Below are 25,367 nucleotides of genomic sequence, written 5' to 3'. Positions count from 1 at the left end.
TGATAGAGGGATTCACTTGCAATTGAGTGACTAGCACCAGTGTCGGCGAAAGCTGTACCGGAAACACCACCAATACTAATTGGAAATACAGCAGTCCGAGTGGAAGATAAACAGGATCGGATTTGGATAGTGCCAAAATTTGATGAATTTGAAGTCTTTGGGGGGTTACAGTCTGAACATTTAGACTTGATAAAACCAGTTTTTCCGCACCCATAGCATGTTAAAGGAGGTCGCTTTTCCTCTGTTTGTTGCTGACTACGATTTAAAAAGGTTTTATGAGTTCCCTGTATGTCACTTGTTCGATTTTCTACTTTGTGTTTGGATGGATTAGTCGGTTTGTAAGAATAGTTCCGCCTGCCAGGAAGTTCAGTTTTATAGTTCGTATTTTTAACACGTACAGCTTCATAATCATCCAATTTCTGTACTAATTCAGATGAACTCTTTATTTTTCCCCAAGTATCAATAAAATGCTCCTTAACGTCACTACTGACTCTTCTTTTAAGCTGATCCGTCAGGACCAAGTCTTTGAGTGATTCAAAGTCTGTAACATCGAGACTATGGAGCCAATGTTCGAGATAATTGTTTAATTCGTAAGTAAAATCTTTCCATAAAGACCCAGGGTGTTTTTGGTGTGTAGTAAGTTTAATTCGAAATGATTCAGCATTTAATTTGAATCTTTGTAGCAGAATCTTCTTGATGTAAGAATAATTTTCTAATTTGTCTTTTGGTTCTCTTAAAATAATTTGCGAAATGTCTATAGGCAGAAGAGGTAGGAGATGAGTGATGTAATCTATTTGTTTTATATTAACTTTCTCACATTGTCTTTCAAAAATTTGCAGGTAGGTTGCAATGTCAGAAGTTCCTGTAAATTTAGGGATTAGGTGTTGAATATTTGTACCAATAGCTGCATTTGAAGCAAAGGCGGCATAGTTAGGGTTTGAGCTAGCAGCTGCCAGGTTTAATTTTAAACGTTCCAATTCTAATAAAAGTTCTTGTTCTTTTCTTTGACGTGTCTCCAGATCGTTGCTTTCACGTTGTTTTTGTTGTCTAGTTTCGATTAAAGTTTCCAGAAGATTCCTGGTAAAAGCCTCATCATAAGTGTCAGAATTGACAATAAGATCTTTAAGGTCTATTACTCGCATAGTGTCGTTTACAGTGAAACCCAGTTCTGCAGCGAGAGTTTTTAAATCCTCTTTTCGTGCTTTGGCAAGGTAAGCCATAATTATATGAGAGGTCAGGGGGGAGGGAAAAGATGAAGTTGAATTTGTTGTTATTTCGATTTTATTCACAATACAGTATTTTAGAATTAATAATTATACCTTTAAGTAAAATGTATGTACCCCTATTAAACAGCATGTATGAATGTAAACAATGTTACTCGTACATTTATATACCACTATTAAACAGTATTTATAAATGTAAACAATAATACTCACAAAGTTTATTATTTCGAAGTCGTAAAAATATCATAAAATGCCCTCATAAATTCAACTTGTATCAAGAAAATAACATATAATAAATTGCTCAAAAATTGTTTACTAGTTAGCAAAACATACAAAACATACATAAATGTCTTACCATAAGCTTTTATATTTAAGCTGAATTCTTCGAAATCTTAATCTTAACAAAATATTAAGCTGATTAAGCAATACACATTTAGTAACTCTTTTACTTTATTTAAATAGTCATTCGATTTTATTCATAATTATTTTCTTTCGCTTCAAGAAATATTTTTCAAGACATGCATTCATTAAAGGAAAACAATCGTATTTTCTTAAAGTATTATACTATAATCATTTTCTCAAAATGTTCGTCGAAAGATAAATCAACAAGTACAATATTTTATTTTATGTAGAATAAAACATTTAATAAGGAACAGCAGCACTCAAAGGAAATAAAAATAATAAAAGATTTGACGTAAACACATCATAAATCATCGCTAGTCTAAACATTTCCGCGGGGGGAAAACATCTGCTGCCGTATGCAGAAGCGAAACTAATAAATTCTAATGAACAACGTCCATGAATATATTCAAACTTTAACATCAAAACATGTATTCAGTGAAACAATATTATTCACAAATTAATTTACTATGCGAATTAACATTTTAAAATAACAAATTACAATTCAAGAAATAACGTTTGGTTAACAGAAAGCTGTTTGCTTTCGTTTAATACTCTTATGTAGTATCAATAAATGAGATTTCAGTAAAGAATTTACATTTGCCTTAAGAAGCAGCTTATAATAAATAATCAGTTTAAAAGAACTTTAAACTCAGATTAAACGATAATGTAAACGAAACTTATCTTTTCCGTTGAAATTGTCCAGTTGATGATTCGATGTGCCTAGCAGCACGGTATGACAATTTTAATTCCAGAATTGGTTTCCAGAATATTTGACCAGTAGTCCACACCTGAAAAGAAACTGAGCTGATCTCCAGCAACTAAAAGTTAAATTCGGGAGTAAGAGCTTGTTAAAGCCAAACAGAAATTCTAAACATTTTGTTGCGCCATTTTGGATTCAAATTTAGTTGGGCGCCAATGTGATGTAGCCGTTCCTCAATAGACACTAATGCCGGCTAGCTTTAAAAGGATTTATTAACAGAGCACACAGGAACGGTTACAAACAAAAGAAATATACATAAAAAATGAAACATATACCAAATGGAACATCAAACATTGAGAATAACATAACATAGTAAGCTATCATCATGGCGGCTGGAGGTCGACTGACGTTTTTTCATATCGCCACGAAATGGCGTTTAAATAAAATAGTTTGGTTACAGTTCATGAGTTCATGGCGTGAATAAAATAGTTCAATTACACTTAAATAGGTCTGTTACAATATTCTTTTAATTAGAAAGAAAAGTAAAGATAGATTTATATTTTAATAACCAATAATCAAAAGACAGTATTTCAGAAACCCATGCAGAAAACCCTCTTAGTTGAGGTAAGGTCAAATATTAAAAACCTGACTATACACTGATTTGATAATACAAAATAAAAAAAACTATAAATAAATAAATAATCCAAGAAAATGAAAAATATAGTTTCTGAGGATATTAAAATTCAAACATCCTTCAAAAAGGTCCCATAGAATCAGAATTTGTAAAGCGAAATACATTTCTACTAATCGAATGATTTTAATGCATTGTTTGTTCGAAAATTTTTGCTTTGACTTAAGTCCGTAAAATAAAATGTTCTCTATCTCTTTTAATGTAATTGGTGTTACTCTATGTAACACCAATTACATTAAAAAGTTAGAGAAAATTTTATTTTACGAACCAGTTATGCTGTAGCTAATTTCTGTACCATTCAATCATGTATGTACCATTTGGTGATTCCTTTTCATAAACGTTTTTAAAAACCATCTACGAAAAAATTCTAGTAGTTAAGTTAGATGATAACAGTGGTCGTTCCACTTTGATCACCTAATTCAAAAAACAAATTGTGCGGCTCGGCGGATTTTATGTGTTGAAGCACCATTTTGCTGAAGCCATATAATGGACATTCAGGGAGGCATTAGCTTCTTAAGAGGTCAGGAAATTGTCTATTAAATATTTGAAATTTACTTCGTGCATATTTACCGCCAGTTAAAATGCCATTAGTACATGTATATAATTGCAAAACTGTTAGTAGCAAAATACGATCACAAAGACTCTCTGTTGACGTTATTAGTCTCGAAACATTTAGTTATCTTGACATTTCAGCATTCGTTCATCCTTTTCAGAAATGGCTGATATTTTTCCTTTTACAAATGACACATCAACGCTTTAAAAAGTGTTTCAACTGGGCAAAATCCGAAGTGAAACTCACATTTGCCTGACAACATGTACTTAAAGTATTTGCCAAATCTTGATATCATGGCATTACTTGTATTACAAAAAGATGAATTAGCTGCTCATACTTAGGTTTCTTTTTAATTCATTGCAAGAAAACCTAAATTACATTGATTAGTCACGATATAAAATATCGTTACTTTTATGTCTGTTAAGATAAACGTGGCTATCAATAAATATCTAGTTAAATTACAGAAACAATAAAATATACTTCTCATCGAGAGTGCAAATTTATTGTTAATAGTTTATAGCCTCAAGTTGAGAGGCTAGTTAAAAAAATGCTTTAAATTTGAGTTAGAATATCCAAACATTGGTTTTAAACGAAAATAAGTTTCTAAGCTTAAAATAATAAAAATAATTTATCTGTAAATGAAAATGGTACTTATTAACAACTTGAAGATTAAAACTCCTGTAATCAATAACAATAAGCGATTATCTCAAGTATTTTTGCACCTAAGGCTTTACTTAAAAAAGTTATACAATGAATGATATCAGAAGGAATGAATCTGATTAGGTTTTGTGAAAATATCAGATTTAGTAGTTGAGAGAGATATTTTCAAAACAATGACAATTGTTCACAAATTATGTCGTTTGAAACATTTAACGTAATAGCTTCAACAAGTATTCAGACATATAAATAACTAAAATATATCTGACCTGAAAAGGATTGAAAGCTGTTCATACAGTCTTAGTTAACTCCTACCTCAACTTAATATTCTTCAGTTGAAAATTACATAAGTGGGCATCAACCAATCAAGTAAGCTATCAATATCATATTTTTATACGTATTTTAAATAACAAGCATTTGGTAGATGTATATGTAAGGCTGGCAAATTTGTAATTCATAATTCTATTCACGAAGATTGATGTTTTGGTCCTGAAGATATTTCGGAGCTTTCTAAGATTTTTTAAAAGTCACTGAGTGTTAACTATTTTCAAAACCAAATTGTATCGATTACAATAATAAAAACATTTAACTTTTCACTGAATTTAATACATCAAATTGTCACTCTTTAGAGTGATCGAAAATAATTCTAATAATTAAAATCTCATGTATCTCATAAAACATTTGTATACATAATAAATTGTACTTTCTTTTAAACTTAAGTGCTGAAAGGTGTTTTAGAAAAAAATATTAAAACTAACATACTCCTACTATGCCTCAAAATTATACTTTAATACTGAAACTACAATAATTTAAGTTTTGCTGTTCTAAGCATTCAAAGGATATTAATAACATATCCTTAAATAACAAACACTCTTTCCTCAAACTTTCTGTCGTAAATCTGTGCAAAATTGTGTATCATAAATTAACAGCGAAAATTAATTTAGTAGTTAAAGTCTAATTCAACATCAGCTTACAGTGAACGGCCGAATCATTTATAGAAAAGTTAATCCATACATATTTCTTACAGGTATATAACTATTTATTACCAGCCTTAAAAATATTTATTCCGAATGTTAAATGGGATTCCTGCTAACTAAAACCATCTTTGTTCACATTCCTTACTAATAATTTAAGTGTTATTCTTTAGAAAGATGTAAGAAATGGTTCTTTAACTTAATAAAATGAAAATCATTGCGTTTTCCCAAAGAAAAGAAAACGATGCTGGAAGTTTGCCGGCGCAAGCGATAAAGTCGCCAATAATGGTACAACCGATGCCAAACGGAATATTCTCGGTGGTAACCTTTTACGCCCCAATTTCAAAACAAGTCGCAGCTTTTTCTTATCAGATTGATTGTTTCTTTCAATACTGGCATATAATTACATAGAATTTTTATCAGATAGTTCAGTTTTATGTCTAAGGCCATTTTCGGTAATTAAGTCAATTAGGATGCAATTACAGCGCTTACCCGAAGCCGAAAATATAGAAAAGGTAAAGTCAAGGGTTAAATTCATCCATTCTAATGAGAATGCATTAGCGAAGTAAAGCATTACAGTTTTACATAATTTCTGAGTAAGCTATTCGTACGAATTGAAATATTTCTTGCATTTAAACTTGTGTTCCAAATTAAGATTTAACTTAAAATTAATGTAGATAATTGCTGAGAGCATTAGATTTTTGTAGAGTAGTTACGTGAGATGAGATCGCTTGGGGTCACGTGATATGAACCGGCGACTCAGGATGTTCAGCCATGAAAGCATAGTAAATTCTTAAATTAATGTCTTTTTACAAATTTATTGTCTTTATTTATTGCCTTTTTATAAAATTTTAAGCGATATTAAAATGTTTGTGCCTTCTTTTTTAAAAGAATTCTTAGAACTAACAATTTTTAATATTTTTTATGTGTATACTGTATGTTGTCGCCAATAAAGTCTGCTTGGCGAGATTTGCGCCGGCGAAACGGAAATGTACCAAAAGCAGAAGAAAGCATAGTCTAACAAAAATACACTAGAAACATATTTGTTCAATTTTTCCATTTTAGAATTATATTTAGATGAATTATGGTACACACACAAAAAAATGAATAGGTCTATACCTCTCGTTCTGCTAGACGGATTGACGAAATTCAGCTTGCATTTTTCATGTTTCGAAAGGCCGACTTAAGATATATACTAGATTTATACACAGCATCGTTCTAATATAATGTGTTTTGACACAAAACCGAACTTTTTCTGAAATGGCATGCTAATGTTTTTACATTCTGCGATTCAGAGTATGCTTAATGCTAAATTTTTACGCAACTAGTGATGGTGTAGCACCAGGGTGCCTGGGTCATAGAGCCTACCTCTAATCGAAAATAAGCTGTTTCGAATTACAAAAACATAACTAACAGTGATATATCAATATGTTACAATATACATGACTAAATGTTTTAAATAACTATAGTTAATGAGGTTAAGGTAATTATTTATAACAAGCAAAACGTACAGGATTCGTTAAGCAAAGTGAAAATACCATCTGGATAAAGCTGAAGAAGCACGTCGAGCCATTGAGAACAACTATGACAAAAACACATAAGTGCCAAACAAATACAAGGTAAATTCGAGACCTAGTGTCAAAAACTATAAGAATATGCATACAAAAATTTTGATAAATGAGGTAAAGAACACAAAAACAAACTATACAAGTTCAAACAACACAAAAAACATGCTATACAGATAGAAAACCATGGTACTCAATAAAAAACTTAGTCAGCAGTATCACTGAGGATGGCCATAGGCCTTTTGACATTACATTGATCATAAGCATTATAGTCATGTTTTAATAGCAGGATTTTTGACAGATTTCAGATCATTGTAAAATTTCTTAGCAAGGCGACAGCAAAAAGTTCTAATTGGGTCAATTCTCAGTTCAGTGTGTAACCTGTGATTCCTAACGCATTAGTGCGGCATTAGTAATTTGTCTCAAAACCCCGTTTTGAGTTGTTTGCAATTTCTTCTGTAACGTTCTACTAAATGCCAAATTTTGTAACATTTGGTGAAAACCTTATGGAGAAATTTGTTTGTGTTGGCGCGCATTTCTCAGTTTGTGCGAAGAATAATTAATTACCTTAGCGACATTTTTAATTTATTGTAACCAATTTCCCTTTCCCTTTCATTGCGTATGACCGGAATAAAAGGTGCATCAAATTATTCTCTCCAGTATATTTCTTTATATTATAATTTTTAATTATAGTTGTTATTTTTAGATAAATTGTTCCTTTTTAGAATTTCATTTAAATTGTTTGAGTTGAATGGTTGAAATATATTTCTACAAATAATTATTTTAAAACTTTTTATTTCTTCATTCGAAGCCTGTACTTTAAATATATTTATGAATATAAATTTTTGAAGATTTTTTTAAAATTTCTCTGATTGCATTTCTTTTGGAAGAATACTTTGTGACCCAGACGACAATGCATCTGAAAACTGCGTATATTGAAAGAGATACTATAACAAAACACAGTTAATACGTCTTTCAATGAGCCGTTAAGAAAATGTGTATAAATAAGAAATATGTGAAATATGTAAAACCGAAATTTTAAATTAGGACGACTTGCATACATTGTTTTACACAGTTTTATCAGTGTGTTATTGCTTTACATAATTTAATCATCCTACTTTTAGTTCCTTAAAGTATTATGTATATTTTGGTCAAATATTTTATTTTTAAAATAGAAAGAATCAAATAGCATAAGATGAAAAAATAATATTTTTATTTTAAATTTTAAAAAAATACTAAATTTCCTGATTTTTTTCCTTAATGCATTGGTGTTTTTCTCCAGGAATTCTGAAAATATATTAAAGCTCATCCCCTTTTTTTGTTCATTGTATACCAGAAGCATATTCGAAACATCTTGGTATCTCTGACATTCGTACAAGCAAATGTATAACCTTCAATTTAATCAGTATTTGATCAGAGTAAAACAAGCGACTTTTACCATGATACTGAAAGTATTTAGAAGTTAGGCATTTTGAAGGATAAATTCTTGAATCATCAACTAATTGAACTGAAACATCTTGAGATTATCCGTTTATGACATGCCATGCTCTATGATGTAATTTAAATGATGATCTGTATGATGCTCCATGATGTAATTTATATTCACACTGCCATTCAGTCGAAAAGCAGTCGTTCTTCACTTTCACTTGGGACGAATTTTACCGTTAACACAGGCACAGGCCTATTTGCTGGTATATTTGGCCCATTGCACTATGTGAAAAAGTTAGCAGAATATGGTATAAACTTTGGATTATTATGTTCGGAACACGCAACTTCTTTGAAGTATATTTCAAATAGGTTTCTTCCTTCTTTCCTTCTAAATTTGTTTCTACAGTTCTTCTTCTACATTTGTTTTTATTGCCGATACAAGAATATTAATATCTTCCAATCTTTAAATTTCCATAAATTTTGCATTTTTGTCAAATCTTTCTAAAATTTTAGCTGCACCTTCAAGGAGACTGCTTTTAATTTCCTAGACATTTTAACAGTAAATAAAGTTAAAAGCAAAACCCAAAGGACTGATATTTGAGTTAAAACATTTTCACCAAATGGCAAAGAAATAAAGTTTCTTCAATGTTGGTCAGCAGAACTCAGCGTTTATTCTGCTCCACCGAGTGATCCGATCCTATATCGGGTGTAAACAATCTAAATCAGCGGTTCTCAACCTTTTGAATAACGCATACCATCTAGACTTATTTTCTGCCAATCCTCTTGAATCACATCTTTCAAATGCTAACGCGAAGATATGCTCTGCTTTCGAATTTCCGATTCTAGTTCCTGCCAAATATGCTCAATAGGATTAAGATCTGGCGATCGGGGTGGTGCGTTAATTACTTCGGGACACTTCTATAACAGCCAGAGTCTAACATTGTGTGCAATGTGCTTTAGATCATTTTCCTGGTAGAATTTAAAACTATTTTGCATATAGAGTTTTTGTGCTGACGATGCCAAATTTTGCTTGAAGATGTCAAGGAACTTACAATTATAATGATTCATAATACCATCTATAAACTCTATATTAGCAGCAACAGAAATGTGCCATAGATTTGCATACCATTAACTCCTCCTCCGCCGTGTAACACTTGGTACTAAGTTTCGCTTCCGAAATTCTTCCTTGGGATTTCTCCACACCAGTACTCGTCCATCTGAGCCGAGAGATATTAAATTCGCTTTCATCAGCAAACAACATTTTTTCCAGTAGTTGGGTGGCTTTTGTTTCATCGGTTTTTCGAACGCAAATCGAAATTTTCGGGTTTTTTTTTATTGGCATAAAATGTTCATCTTGGTACTCGGCCATGATATCCTGCGGATCGCAATTCTCTTCTTACAGTTTCTGGATTTACACATATTCCATATAATTCAAGAAGTTCCGCAACAAGTTCAGAAGCACTCGCTCTTGGATTCTTTTTAACATTCTTTAGAATAAAGCGTTTCATTCCATAACTTAGATGGTCTTCCAAGTCTTCTTTGGTCTTGAATACGATTATGTGTCTTATAACGCTTAGTAATATCAAAAACTGTAAAAATTACTTAAATTAAGTAACAAGGGAAATTTTAAATAGAATTTCTTTTTATTTGATTTTTTATTTGATAGAAATCAATAACTAAACTTCGGGTTTCTAATGATGTTTCCTTTCGTGACCAAGCCATTGCAAGAAAACATTAAAATGACGAATATTTTCTAAAAAGAAAATTCGAATTATAAAAGCAAACGATTTTTAGATTTTTGCCTAGATTCTTTACGCAAACTTATTCCATAAAATTTCGTTTTTTATTTATGCAGGCGATTTTAATTAGATATTATGAAAAGGCCCAATTAGTTTTGTGGTATCTTTTTTCATTTCAGCCTAAACGTTATTTTTTAAATTTACTATTTTTTTTTTTTCAAATTCGTTCAGTACAAAACTTCAAAAATTAAAACATTACAGTAGGCGATCATTTTTGTGAGACATTATAGGTAATTCGAAAGGTTCTGTGAAAATTATTTAAAAATGCAAGTTAAAAAATAAATTAGAAAAATATGTTAATTTGACTTGGATAGAACCTAAATTTCGAACTGGGGAAGAAGTAATCAAGTAACGTTATTATCAATCAAGTAAGTTAATGTCATTTCAAGAAAAAGGAAAAAGTTCAGTTTTAAGTCAAAATACTTATGTTAGAGCAATGCTGTATATATATTTGATATATATCCTAAAGTCGCATTTTCGTGACATGAAAAACACAAGTTTCCCAGTAAGTTCAATCGGCCCGCTAAAACGGGAGATAGAGAACTATTTTCTGAGTAGGTGTCCCAAAGCGTTCATTATCTATATGATCTGGTAATTCTCAAGAAGAAACCTTTTCACATGGCGTACGATTTTAAATTATTATTAACGAGATCTGCGATTTGTCCAGTTTTCAGAGAGTTTGCCATTCCACTAGGCATAAGATCTTTTACTAATATTTCCAATTAACATTGAGCGTTACTGAAAAATATGAGAGACTGAATATTAGTTAAAAATGTCTTTAATAACTTTTCTCTCTATTTTGATCTTAATAATATATACAGTTGGCGTAATTCATAAAATATCTAATTTTCAAAGCATTTAAATAGTAATTTTTACATATATTATTCCCTTCATTTTAATTAATTAAAGGGGTTTCTGTTTCTTTATATTCTGTGCCTCGGTAACAGATAATCCTTTTCGTGTCCCTTAAGTTTATAATATTTTATTACTTTAAAATACCTATCTCAATTTCTACATTTTGTATAATTAATGTAGTGAAACCCTAGATATACTTATTTATAAATTAGACATGTAATCAAAAAAGAAAATCCTTTTTAAATTCCAAAGTTCGATTTTTTTTTCCGCCACTCAGATTTTAAGCAGGTAAAACACTTTCATAGAAGAAAGTAATTTTTCCAAATTTCTAAGTAAGAAACAAACTACAAATTATAACGCTTTTTTTTAAGATATTCATGTAAGAGGATTAGATGTTGAACAGCAAGGAAATGCACAGTAGTCTTTTATGGTTGTATTTTTTGTTGGCTAAAGCCAGAATAAATTTTGGCAGAGCTGGACGTGAACTATAGGACTATAGGACGTGAACTGCAAGCAAGGCTGTCAAAACCTCGAACTGTAAAACGCTACAATCGTCTGCTTAAACACTTTACAGCTAATTTGCGTTCTGGTAAGAACTACCGAAAGCAGTTATAGTAAAGTTCCAAATCATAATTGTTAGTTAATTAACTTAAAACTCTACACCATTTCGTTTAATTTTTCTTTCAATAAATAACGTTTTATTGTTTTTACTTTAGATTGAACTCATCGAAGTATTGATTAGGTTAAATTTTTTCACAAGAATGTATCCATGTAAAGTTAGAATTTAACCCTGAACTCCAAATTTCAAGCCCATATGTGCATATTTCCAATATCAGAATGAAAATAATTCAGCAACGTAAAAGCCTGCAGTGATAACTTGTAGCGTCTTCTTGTGTGTTTTGGGAATATAACACTATAGACCCTACTGAAAAGGCGAAGTAGCGAATTCTCGCTAGGTCTTGGAAGAACAGATGACGCAAACGAAGGTTATAAACAACCTTTTATTTTAATTAAACGGAACAGAATATGCACTCGCTCACAGTTTCTCTCACAATTCTCACAGTTTAACTGCCACCTGTGGCTAAGTAACTTGAACGGAAAATAGTATGTACTAGAATGACAATAATTTAAAGTTAGCTACAAGACTGGCTCCTATTTTATCTAAACCGCTTAATTGGCTGCACACGGCAAAGGTGAGCCTAGAATATCAATGTAATCTAAAGTAAGTGGCTGGCACCAACTATTCAACTACAAAGCTACTTTCAGACACGTGGCCATAAATTCAGAACTAACTCTCCTACACGTCGAACACTTAAATACAGGTTTCGAACTCAGTTAGATTTGCATATGCGGCATTAAATTCGCATTCTGGCAGGAAATTAAAATCAGAAGAGAAAGGAAAGTTCCTTAAAATAATTGATTAGAACAAAATAAGGTCTTTACAAACTAAGATATCTATTGGTTAAATGTTTTTAATGATAGAAATTTCATATGCATAAAATTGATTTGATTTTTGTTTCATAGCTTACTATTTTTGTGTATATATATTTTAATATTCGTTTAAATTGTTACGCATTTTTTCTGCAAACTACAAGCACCAAGTAAAAATATTCTCTAATTTTAAAACGCATCGACAGATAAAATTTTTTACGTCCTTAGTCAAAAATCTTAGAATATTTAAAATTAAAAACTACTCTGTTGTTGTAAAATTATGCAGAAAAGAAAAATTATGAATAAGTATTTATTATCTCTTATGCTAGTATCTCAAATGTTTCGTATAACAAAACAAATGAAAAACATGCATTAATAGTCAATGCTCCATTTCTTCTGTCCTGTATAAGAATAAACTTAAATATGTAATTTGTGAAAGTTTATTCTTCAGTATGTAACTGTATATACGTGATACATTTCATCAATTTCATAATAGTCTGTAAAGTGAATAGTAATTCCTGCTATTATCTTCAGAACACAGTCCAGTCAAATCTCTCTGGAACTTAACCATCGCAAGCAAGACATTGACTGTAAATAATACTGTGAAGATTAACTGCAATATGAAGCAAAGTGCTACGTTTTTTGTTTTACTAATCGGGCTGTTTCTGTGCCAGGTAAGATAATCTGTAAGGTATTGTTGCGTTTTTTCTTGGGAAGGAAAATGCTCATTCAAACAAAAATCATTTCTCTCGAGCGATATTTATTTATTTTTTTTTTTTAAATTTATGTTAAATTCTGCTTTCGAAATAAAATATGTTTTCTTTATTAAAAGAGGATTTTAATAACTCTGATGTAAATTCTTCCTAAATGTTTAGCTTTTTTGTTTCTGCTTACGCAACGAAGCCTGGAAAATCTTTCGCAAAGAACCATTGAAAAATTCAAGAAAGGAGCTTAAATCGATAGTATCACAAAACACATATATTTGACGTACTAAACATAATGAATCCTGAAGAACTTTCGAATTCTTTATAATTACTTGTCAAATTGGCAATACAAGTAAATGCAATTTTATTTAAATCAATCAGATTAAGAAGTAAAAATGATATTTTTAAGAACTGCGTTTATCACTTTCTAATCAATTAATATGCAATCTCTTACACTCAGATTCAGTTTGAAATTTAAATAACTAATCCTTTTCCCAATGGCAACACACCGACGGAGGTAGATGGAATTATTTTTTTCTTTATCAAAAACGCATTAAATATGCGCAGAATATGAAATAAATAAAAAAAAATATTGCAAAATTTAAAAGTTGAGCTTCGATCGACGAAGAATTTGTTAGTTCGGAAGAGGACAAAATTTTGTAGCCGTTTTTTTACAACACGATGAGCAAACATACATAAATTCCAATTTTGCATTATTTAATAGTGCAGAGAAATTCATAAATTGCAGAGAAAGGTGATGTAAATAATGCGTTTCAGAAATTAACCCTAGATTTTGAGATATTTGTCTTCGCTAAATAAAACAGCTTAATTATACAATGATTCAGAAGTCAAACAACAACTGGCGTGTTATTGTGTCTTAATTATACAATGATGTTTGAATATGTAATCTCTATTTAAAAATAATATGTAATTTAAATCAATTGTTTTGCTACTAAGAATTTTTAAACAGTTTCAAATAATTCCGACCTGGCGATTGTCTTTGTTTCGCAAATTAAACTAAAATAAGTATTAGCTATACAATTAGTAAAATAAAAATCTTGAATTAGCATTGGTCTCTAAAGCATCAATATGATGTTCCATTTCTTCAAATTACGCTGATACTTTAATTAATATACTCATTAATCTATTTATATCATTTCAGTAACATCAGTTGCTATCGTTAGAAAAATAAATTCGTGAATGTTAAAAACTGCTTGTCTAGAAAAGAAAACAATGGCTATCCTTACCTTGAATATGTAAGGATAGCCATTGTTTTCTTTTCTATTTAACATTGTATTGAATATACAATTTTAACATTGTATTGAATATACAATGTTAAAATTGCTTGTGTAATTTGAATTATTGAAATAATTTGAGGAATTTGTGAATATCTAAATTTCGAAATGCTGCCTACTTAAAAAAAGAGGTAAAGTTTACCTATGGAATGTATATTTTTCTTTGTCCTCTTGCCTAATCGTTTTTATTTTCTGTCAGTCTTTGTCTTTCTTCGCAAGCCCGTCTGACCCTGATATACAAATAAGCAATAGCTTCTCTAAGAAATGATTGCATTCCTCAAGACGTTTCTTGATAGTGTAAATAGTCGCACGTTCAGTGGTTACCTGGAAAACAAGTGTTCCAAATCCCGCGACGGCACAGTAAATTTTTCTCACTTCTTGCACAGAAAAATCTAATAGTCTGTACAATCTATCGGCTTTGATTAAATAACACTGCATATTCCTTGAAACATCGTAAGGCTAATGAGAAAACAGCTTTGTTCCATAAACATCGGGAATATCTTTAAGTGATGTAAATGCTTAATGAGTAGTACTGTAAATGTTATATAAGGTATTTCTACCGCCTTCCTAGCGTGCCTTCGTAGTGTAGTGGTTCTGCACGCTGGGCCGGTATTCCAGAGGTCCGTGGCTCAATTCCCGGCAAAGGCGTTGCTAATTTTTCATCTTGCCTGCTTCCAAAAATACCTAAAAATTGCACATGTAAATGCAAATGTGATGTAGGGTTTTCACGTCAGGTCATGTGTTCCGTCAGATTACGAGTGTGAAGGAAATCATTTATAATCCTTTAATCCTGTCCGTTCGCCATGGGGTGCCTAACAACTCCTTACCACCACAGAATTACATTTGTCTGACAGACTAAGAATTGTTGTCTAAAGCGTCGTATGTCTAATAATGAGGTAACTTTGCAGATATACCAGTACCCGATGTTCTATTATAACATAGAGTTTTATGCTAGGATAGAGCTATTTCTACCCAATATCTCTTCCTTCAGCATTACTGTTACTATTTAAAATTGCCCAGCTACATTTTCAGTTCCCTGTCAAAGCATGTGTATTATTGTATGTTAACTCAAAGAAAAAAATTATCTTAGATGCAGCTGAAAAAGAATTCAAGAAATAGAATGATTTCTCTAAAGAATGCGATGTACCTCACACTTTACCAACTTAAAGGAGATTAAAACTAAAACCAGAACTACTAGAACTAATAATAAGTTAAAACAATAAGGAAGCAAATAAGGACGTGCTACGTATCTTAAAGTTGAAGACAGCATGCTAAGGTGCTGAAACAAACTATGTGAACGTGATTTACACATTTAACCGCTTACCTAGTTATCTCGAGTTAACTCGGTCACCGAGATTCTCCGAAAATAATTATGTCGTGAAAGTGAAAATTAACAATTTTAAAGCAGTTTCATAAAAATATCTGCGGCAAAAATGCATCAGTAGATATCTAAGAGCCAAACAAATTATGAGAGTTATGAGAGTTATGAGAGTATTAGTTATTATGAGAGTTATGAATTATGAGAATACGCTCGTTTTATGCCAAGCCTCTTTCTATTCGGTGCTAATTTCGTGATTCAGACAATTATTCCCCATTTATTTTGTGTTATAATAATATTTAAAAATATAAAAATTTTGGAAAAATATTTGTAGAATTTTTTTGTCTTGGTCCGCCAATTAAAAGAACATAGTAAAAAAATGGATAATTTTTACACGAAAACTAAAAAATAAAGTGTTAGTTAAGGGGTAAAGAGGTCTAGTTATAAGGCATTTTCTCCTTCTTTATCCGAAGTAACTGGAAACCTTTATAATGCAACTGAAAGTATAGGGTGCAGTAGCGTTCATAGTAGGATATTAAAAGCACACCATAAGGCAGTAACTGTAATTTATTTATTACCTCTTATGTTAATTAATAGTTAAATGTATGTCATTTACTAATATGTAAGTCATTTTCCATTGCGTGGATTGCGTTTTGAATATGATGCCCCCTCTGCACAACACATTCATCTAGGCGGCGTTGGAAGCTTGCCATAACTCGGCGTAACGTATTCCCTGGGACATTGCCGACGTCAGTTCGGATGCGATCCTTCAACTCAGGAATGGTGGCACAACGTGTTCGGAAAACTTGCTTCAGGTGCCCCCAAAGTCGGCCCATGAAAGATCAGGTGAGCAAGGCGGCCAGGAAATGTCACCAAAACGGGAAAGTACTCTACCTGGAAATGTCTGTCGCAATGGTCCGTCCATCTGGAACTTTCCCATAACGTCCCAAGTTGAAATGTTGCCGAAATAGACGCTGAGTTGCAATTACAGAGTAGTTATTCTTGAAATAACTTTCAGCAGCAAAGGCAAGATGCTGTGCACTCCAACGATTCATATCAATGTCACACTCGAAATGGCAGCTTATTAGTACACGAATGCGGCACGAGCTGGCGCGCATTCATGCAGTACGTCATTGTGCTACGCAAATCAAGTTACGCTATGAAAGCTGCCGCACCCTGTACATCTGGCTAGCAATCGGGAGGGACGGAATTTAAATCTCGTAGACGCATTGTTCATTTTTACGCTTTCTGCTCTAAAATACGGATTTGACTAGCAGGGATTTGACTAACACCGACTCTAAAAGGGAGCCCGAATTAAAATATGGTGGACCATAATTCATCCCAACTAGGATTTCGCTTTTGGGGTCCTCGTTTTCCCAAGCTTGTATCATATATCCATTTATTTCAGGCGAACAAATTATTCAAATCATATTTCTACGTGCTTTACCACTAAAGGAAAGATGCACGGTTTTTTCGCAAAAAAAATTCAAGTTATTCGTTTTCAATAACCAATCAGTTATCAGCATTGAATCTCCCATCATCAAATATCATTTGTAATAAAGAACTAGACTTCCATTTAGATTGAAATCGTAAAGCAATCCGCAATGATTGGCTGTTTCATATCGTGTGACAAAGCAGACAAAATGTTCTAAAGAGTTGTTCCTCCGAAATGTTTTGAATGGGTAATACGACCTTAAATGAGGAAAAAATGCAAGGTATTTTTTCCTTCCTTACAGAGTGTTTTCATGTTGAAACTGGAAGCACTCGAGACCTGGAGTTCGAATTTCGGTGACGTCACTGCACATTGTTCACGTTTTTTCTTGCTTCGATAAATCTAATGATTCTACACAGTGATAAGTTTCACAGGTAAAGTGTTTGCAAAGAAAGTGAAAATTAACAATTTTAAAGCAGTTTCATAAATATATCTGCGGCAAAAATGCATCAGTAGATATCTAAGAGCCAAACAAATTCTTAAATGAGTTGTCCAATCTTGTTGCATAAATGTTTGCGTGTCGACTAAAAAGTGCTTTTAATGTATGCCAATCAAAATACTCTGAATTTATAGATGGATGTAGTGGTTCCAGAAACATCAAAGGAAGAGTATATATTTTGATAGGAAAATAAGTGTGATTCTGAGAATTTACAGGTAAAATATTCAACACAGTTAGTAAAAATGCTCTGTTATTCACTGGTATTTGCACTGCCCAGCATAACATCAATAAGCTGAAGTTTAAGCATATTTCTTCCAATATGACTTCTCCAACGCAATTAATGAACTCAGGATGCCACTCAGAACTTATATGTTTCTCTCCTCAACAACTAGTTCTTAAAATATTAAATAGTGCAGTTGCAAATCCGTAAATGAAAAGTGATATTGTAAAAGAAATGTCATAAAATTTGACACAGAATATTTTTTGAGCAGAAATATTTTTTAAATTTAAACAAATATAAACTGTGAAATTTATGTCGATATCGAAAGCAAACCATGTGATTGTTAGTTTGTAGTATTTACATTAAATAACTGATAAATATCAAAATTTCTTCAGTTTGGCAACTTGCATTGGTTGAAACTATACTGCTGGCCATTAAAATTGCAACACCAGGAAGGAATGGTCTGGCTAACGTTAAAATCACGTAAAAGGAAGAAGAAGTTGGGATATGATATGCAAATGACTGGTATTTCAGCGCATTTAGACTACACAAGAGGAAGAAACAACATCTGAAGCATAGCATAAACGAAACGTTGTGTAGTGGATTTCTCATTTTTACTAAATTTCATGTTTCACTACAATTTTCCAAGTTATAGTTTCTAGCCCATAATCCACATCAAAATAAAATACAATTTATTTAAAATAGTGAGTTTAAACTTATTCAGTTTTAAACTTGGTTACTTTAAACTTAATTATCATTTTAAACAATTTTAAACTTGCTTTTTTTCATTTCTTAAATTAAAAATTAAGATTTAAAAAATTGTTAACTATTGCGTCATAAAATGTTTTGTTTCTACGTTTAGTATAAAACTTAGTATAAAATAAAAAATTCTAAGTAAATAGTGAAAATATCAGCTTGATTCCTTATGAAGAAGTAGTTTTTTTCTAAAGATGTTTGCTTATTTTAGGTTGTATTAAGTAAAAGCTGTGATAAGAATTCAGGCTGTACCTCAACACAATGCTGCCTGATGAGAGATGGAGCAACCAGATGTAGACCATTGGCAAGGAAGGGTACAATTTTATATGTATTGTTTCTCAATTTAAGTTCAAGAACGTTTATTCAAAAATGTGATTTGAATGTCCTCCATTAAAATAAAAATTATAAGTTTAAATTGAGATTTTTATTATTTGATTTTTAATGGTTAAGAAAATAAAATGGTTAAGCTAAAAGGTTTTACTATAGCCAAGAGAAAGGAAAGCATATTTTATGCTTTCCATGATTTATGTGGCATACAAGGGAGATTTAGGGCTACTTAAATACGAATCAAATTTAGCGACACTGATTTACTATATATTGGTATATATTGTTCAATTCTAAATAGGAATTACGTCTAGTAGATAAAATTTTGGGTTTATAAATTAAATGAAAGTATTTTATAAGGTGAAGAAAGTGCAACCGAAAAAGTCTACGTCATTTTAAATACCGAAATAATCTCATATATATTACAGTAAAAACTGGAAGCCATAAATTTCATCTTCAATCATCTCCAATCATCAATCTGTCCACACGTTTTAACACGCGCATACACAAATAAGACATGCCAATGCCAATGATTATAAGTTACGGAGTGCCTATGCTTCAAGATCACTTACGTAACCGTAGTTATACCATGGACCTTATAAGAAATAGACTAACCCAAATGGGTTTTCTCCCTCGTCTGAGGCGTTCCCGGCTATCACCTTAATCACATCCAAAGGAGTAGGGACGACTTGCAGAAATTTAACAGTGGTTGCCTATTGCAGCGTGTATAATTGTCAAGAAAAAGCTGGTTGTAGCGCCTCATTTCACAAATTAGAATTTCTCCATATTTTTATTCTTGAAACTGAGATTGATTTTTAAAAATTTAGCATATTTATCAAGCATAATTAACGTTCCAAATAATTATAAAGCTATTGCATGCTTTTAGGGCTGAATATTTTTTTAGCTTTTCCTATGCTGTAAGGAAATTTGTGACTACTACTTTTAGAAAATAATATTTTAACTTCTGAACTAATAGAAAATTTCAAACAAACAATTTTCTCTTGCAATTTTTACGCTTTTTATTGGTGTAAATAAGTAAAAAATACTAAAATATTTAAAAACGAATTTTTGAAAGTTTTGTTTAAAATTCTAAATTGTGCTGCTTTTTTTTTTAAATTATAGATGAATATTATAGCACAATTCCTATAAAGGAATTTTATTTCAATTATATTTCATAATACATCATAGTGATAAACACTTTTGACTCCTTAATAATGTTTATACATTTAATTCTAATATTAAAATTGTATTTAACCGTAATAATTAATTTTGCTTGTATTTTATAGTGATTTTTTTTAAATTTATTTTTAGTTCTACATAAGATTTTTTTATTTACTGTTAATTTAATTTATTAACTCAAAGGGGCGGTAGCCTAGAAAGGCTGTTAATTTTGAAGCGGCATTTTGCGCTGTTTTACTATAAATGTCCGTGTCACCTTGCAAATTGTTGTTACCAAATATTATCGCGCTGAATAATATTTAAAGAAATTAAATAATGCATGATACATGTATGTTTCTCGCACTGTGACGAAAACGACAGTATCTACAGCCATCAAATTTTGAATAATGTAATCCTCCACCCGAACATGGTCATCTGGACGGCTGAATTTCGAATTTGTTTTAATCTATTTCATATTTTGTAAAACATTAACGAATTTTTAATTAACAAACTCAACGAGTTCAGAGAGAGCACTGTACGAAAAATAATAGTTTTATCTCCAGTGCGGAAATTCTAAAGATATGCTGTTTTCAAATGTATGTGGTTTACGGGCAAGGAACATGATATTCAGTAAATATAGGTAACACACAAAACATTAAAATAAAGGTTCCTTTTGGGAGAAATATAAAATCTGAGTGCTTCTAGATTTTATTTTACCTTTTTCCCCCCTTCATTACACTCACTTTTTTCCCCCTTCATTCAGAAAATTTTATGCTCCGAATTTTAGAAATTACTAAAACAAATATTCCACTTTAACGTTAATAAGTTAATGATGATATAATCAAATAAATGATTGTTTTGTAATGTTATTATAGTTTTGAAAATCATTGCCTGAAAACGGTCATTAAATTAAAAAAATATTATCAGATCTTGTTAAAATTTACCTTATTAATTTCAAAGCATCACGTACTATCAATCTTATTTAATTTTACGTTATTTGTACGCAAAATTGAGTTCATAAATTTTGTGCCTAGAGTTTTTACCGTTTTACCAAAGTAAAGATGTTTGTACGAAATGCAGTAAAAAGTGTTTTAATGAGATATATTAAATCCTATTTGAAAAAAAACTGTGGCTTTCATAATCTCATTACTATACAACATATCACATTCAGTAATTAAAAAGAGTTATGTGATACAAACGCCATATGTTTCAGTGTTAAAGTAAACCAGATCGTCCCTATTCTTTCTTGCCGACATGTCGGTGACGCGCGCCCCGCCCACTGAGTTAGTCTATCTCTTATAAGATCCATAAGTTATACGTGCCAGTATTTCTCAAAAAAGCGTTTGGCGAAACTGGTATTAATGATAAATCGCTTTGAGGAAGACCAAATATTCTTATGATTGAAAACTGCTAGAATTTGATCACAATCCGACTCAGACATTAAAACTTTGATTTTTAGTTTTTAACTATAATTAGATTAATGTATAGAAAAATTTGATGAGATTTGAAAGCACCTAATAGTTTCATACATTTTTGTAGAAATATAAAATGTGAGAAAATGCAGTGTAACTGAAAAAAGTACTACATTGATATTGCTCAACCATGAAGAAAAAAAATATAAATCCTGAGAAATTTTATTGCTTACTTACAAATAAGAATTTTATTTTAACATTTGATTGTAATAGAGTATTCTGACTTCATACAATATTCTAATATTTTCCTGTAATGACACTATGGTAAAATATGCTCCAAAATGTTGTGATGAAAAATTATTAGTCTGACGCAGTGGTCTTCAAACTAGGGTTCCCGTAAAAGGTTTTTGGGATCACAAGGTTGCTGAAAAACTGCACGACAGGGTCCACATATATTACAAAATACGTATTTCTGAAAATTTGAGGTCACAATATAGCCCGAGCTCATAAATTGGAGTCGCTATGCAAAAACGTTTGGGAGCCCCTGGCCAAACACATGCACTACCCGACATTGAAAATGCAACACCAAGAAGGAGTGGCCAGAAAGTGTTGAAACTCGACAAACAGAGAGAGACAGCAACGAACAATAAAAGTGATCTTTATTTCGAAACCATATGCATAATACAAATTCCAATCTCGTCCCAAATGTGTTCGATAAATATAGAACGGTGGCTAGGAAAGCATCTGTACACCTTGCAGAGCACGTTGGCTGATGCGGGCAGTGTATGATCGGGCGTCATCCTGCTGTAAAAGAGCATTAGGCACTCCCTGAAGGTAGGGGAGTGTCACCGGCTGCAGCCCATCATCCACGTATCGTTGGGCCGTCATAGTACCCTAATTACGAACAAGAGATGACCTGGAATTGCGCCTCAAACCATGATGCCGCGTTGTCGCGCGGTGGGACGTTCCAAATTTGCTGCCGGATTGGGGATTGGACTTGCCTCCACATCGACGCCACACTCGTACGCGGCGACTATCGTTGGAGAAGCAGAAGCGTGACTCATCTGAGAACACGACCCTGTGCTAGTCCATCTTCTACATCGCTCGAGACCGGCACCATTGCAGACGGTGTCGTCTATGATGTGGGGTCAATGGCAGTCTTCCTAACGGATGCCACGAGTGCAGGCCACTAGCCACCAATCGTCGGCAAATAGTTCTGGCGATATGCGAACATCCAGGGTGTCTTGAACAGGCTGCAGAATGCAGGCAGAAGTGGCTGCAGAATGCAGGCAGAGAGTGCCACCGCTTACCAACAGACGCGTCCATCCATGCGTGCTGACGTCACTCTGGCTGCTTCTGCACCCCTCAAACTTGCCACATTTTCTGTTTCAACCATCGTCGCCACAGCCGGTGCACTGTGGACGCGTCCAGGTGTATGTCAGCTGCTATTTGCAAATTGGACCAACCTTCCCTTTTCAGTTCACTATGCCCTTTGTTAAATCATCTGTCTGCTGGAACTGCCTCCGTTGACGACGGCCTGGCATTCTGCTATTACATGCGTCCTCTGAGAAAAGAACAAATTTTCTATGATTATTTCCCTAGCAGAAATAACGGCACAAAAATTGAACATTCTGTAGATGCCTTCCCTTATATCTTCTACAACGTGTGCTGGAGAATTTTCTACAACTATGACTAATCTATATAAATAATCTATAGTTATGTTTCTGAATTTTTTACTTGCTCCTGATAAGACAAAAAGCAACATTCTAAACCATATTTTCAAATTTTAATATGCTGTGATATTGTTAATATTTGTTATAAATGTTTAGAATACAGTAGGATTGAAATTCCAAAGTAAATAAACTTTCATCACACTTTTAAGGAAGTGAATGCTCTTCAGATGAAAAGACACCGGATGCAATTCATAGCTCCAGCTGCCCCTGCCGTGGGAACATGATTTGTCTGGATGAAGGAGGAAGGGTAAGAATTAATCAATATAATTTGTAATTCAGATATTTTATTAAACTCTACCAAATGCTCTGCTATAGAAAAGTGACATTTTGTCTTTAAAAGTATTTTGCTTTTATTTAAATCCAAGTCATGACATCAAACATATCACATATTGGGAAAAATATACAGTTATGATCTAGCTAATGAAACACGATGAACATTATATAATGTTATTTCTCCCTCCTTTCAGCATGCTTTCGTGGTGTAGCTGGAAGCATACTCGAACGTATTCGAGAAGTCCGTAATTCGAGTCCAGGCGAAAATATCTCACGTATTCACATTCCAGGATCAAAATAATCTAACGACTCTACAAGAGACACCCGAACTAAAAGACGGTAGAAGTTAATTCGTCCCCTTTAGGATCTGATAACTAGGTCCCCTAATTTCCAGTTGCTCTTTAAAAAAGGAGGAATATATAAGTTATTTTTTCCCTCCTTTCCACATGCCTTCGTGGTGAAATTTGAACTATGCTCGACACTTTTTCAAGAGGTCCGGAGTTCGCGTCCTGGCAAGGGCTTTGCATATTTTTCACGTTGTAGGAACAAAATATCATTATGGTTATTGTGATATTTAATAATGATTGCACAATTATACTAATAAAACTTTTTTCTGCAAGGGATATATGAAATGTTAGATTCTTTTTATTTACACTGCGATCAAACTTCAGCACTGAAATTCTTTTTATTGGATATGTATATTTAAGATAAATAATTAAGGAAGTAAAGTTTGTAACCACCTTCTCTAAACACAAACAGGCACACACACCATATATATATGTATTCGTTTAGCAGTAGTTATTTCGTAAATAAAAACAATACAGCATTAAAACAGAAAATTGAAACTGATACTTTAAATTTAAATAGGGATATTTCGTTTAGCGAATATAATCTTAGTGGTGTTAGCAACGGGTAATAAAAAAATTGTTTAAGCCAGTGGTTTTAAACTACAATTGCATATCAGCCAAATAACCCATCTGAAAATATCTAACAACCCAGAAATGCTTTTTTTAACTAAAATGAAAATTTTTATAAGCAAAATAAAAAATATTTCAACTAAACTTTAAATTTTGCTAAAGTACCCGTCACTTATTAAAATCAAGTCCATTTCTAAACCTGTTCTAGTTTATTAAGCGAATAAGTTTAATAGATAAAGATTTCTGTTTTGTAAATCGTGGTATCACTTTAAAATTTTTCGAGTAAGAATAATAACTAACAACTAATTCAGTAATTACTCGTAAAATAAGAATAAAAAATGTATGATAAAATTAAACTATTTAAGCAATTTTGAAACTCATTTTTAAATTTTTTATAAAAATATTTTTGCAATTACATTATTGACGAAGTTTCACTTCTTACAAACAACTATTCTATCTGTATTTGTTTCATAATGTTCAACAATAATTTTTTAATTATATTCTCAATTTCGTAAAACTGCAAGTAGTTTCTTGATTCACCTTTCAATTCTTTCTTAGAATTTCTTAGAAAGTTTCTTTCTTAGAATGAAATAAACTCAATTGATGTTGGAATGTCATCACATGTTCTGTATCACATTATTTGTTTGTTTCTGCAATTCTCTTAACACGTTCATAGTTTTTATACAGGTTATTTTAATATTATTCTGAAAATAAATCTTCATAATTTTCCTCATTGATTTCTGAACTATTAGCTAAGTTTGAAATCTTCTGAGACTTCTTCTACATAAAAGCAAAATTTTCAAAAAACCTTTTTAACTGATTTTAAAAGATTAACAGCCTGCCGAGAATCTGTAATAAGCATAGAATTTGACTGTAACATGGCCCCTACTAGATATACCGAATTACATATTTCCTTTGTCGTGCTGGCGGATTCAGAATCCAGGCGAACGGACTAGCTGTATGGTCGCTTTCGTGGTTTTCCCTACTTGAAACATGTACACGAACCCTTTCCTTTAGAAATTTCTCCTTGAAAGCATCCTTCCCCTTA

General features: G+C 32.0%; 1 protein-coding gene across 2 annotated transcripts in view; it reads left to right on the top strand.

Annotated features, from left to right (window-relative positions):
• Positions 1-4,415: 4,415 nt before the first annotated feature.
• The window catches only part of LOC118188133 (peptide 1-like), a 35,143-nt gene continuing 14,191 nt past the window's right edge, over positions 4,416-25,367 (top strand). The window contains exons 1-4 of one of the 2 annotated variants that reach the window (XM_035358491.2): positions 4,416-4,595; positions 12,813-12,952; positions 18,714-18,816; positions 23,279-23,376. In XM_035358491.2, coding sequence (XP_035214382.1) covers positions 12,899-12,952; positions 18,714-18,816; positions 23,279-23,376 — 255 coding nt within the window. In that variant the 5' untranslated portion in view covers positions 4,416-4,595; positions 12,813-12,898. Of the gene's footprint in view, positions 4,596-5,567; positions 5,716-12,812; positions 12,953-18,713; positions 18,817-23,278; positions 23,377-25,367 lie in introns of those variants that run through there. The other variant, XM_085816797.1, reaches the window with a different exon arrangement.

This window comes from Stegodyphus dumicola, chromosome 5, assembly GCF_044657685.1.
Source record: "Stegodyphus dumicola isolate Sdum_Otavi_A_Nest chromosome 5, ASM4465768v1".
In the NCBI taxonomy this organism is placed as follows: Eukaryota; Metazoa; Arthropoda; class Arachnida; order Araneae; family Eresidae; genus Stegodyphus; species Stegodyphus dumicola.
This window is presented reverse-complemented; position numbering and strand designations above follow the sequence as displayed.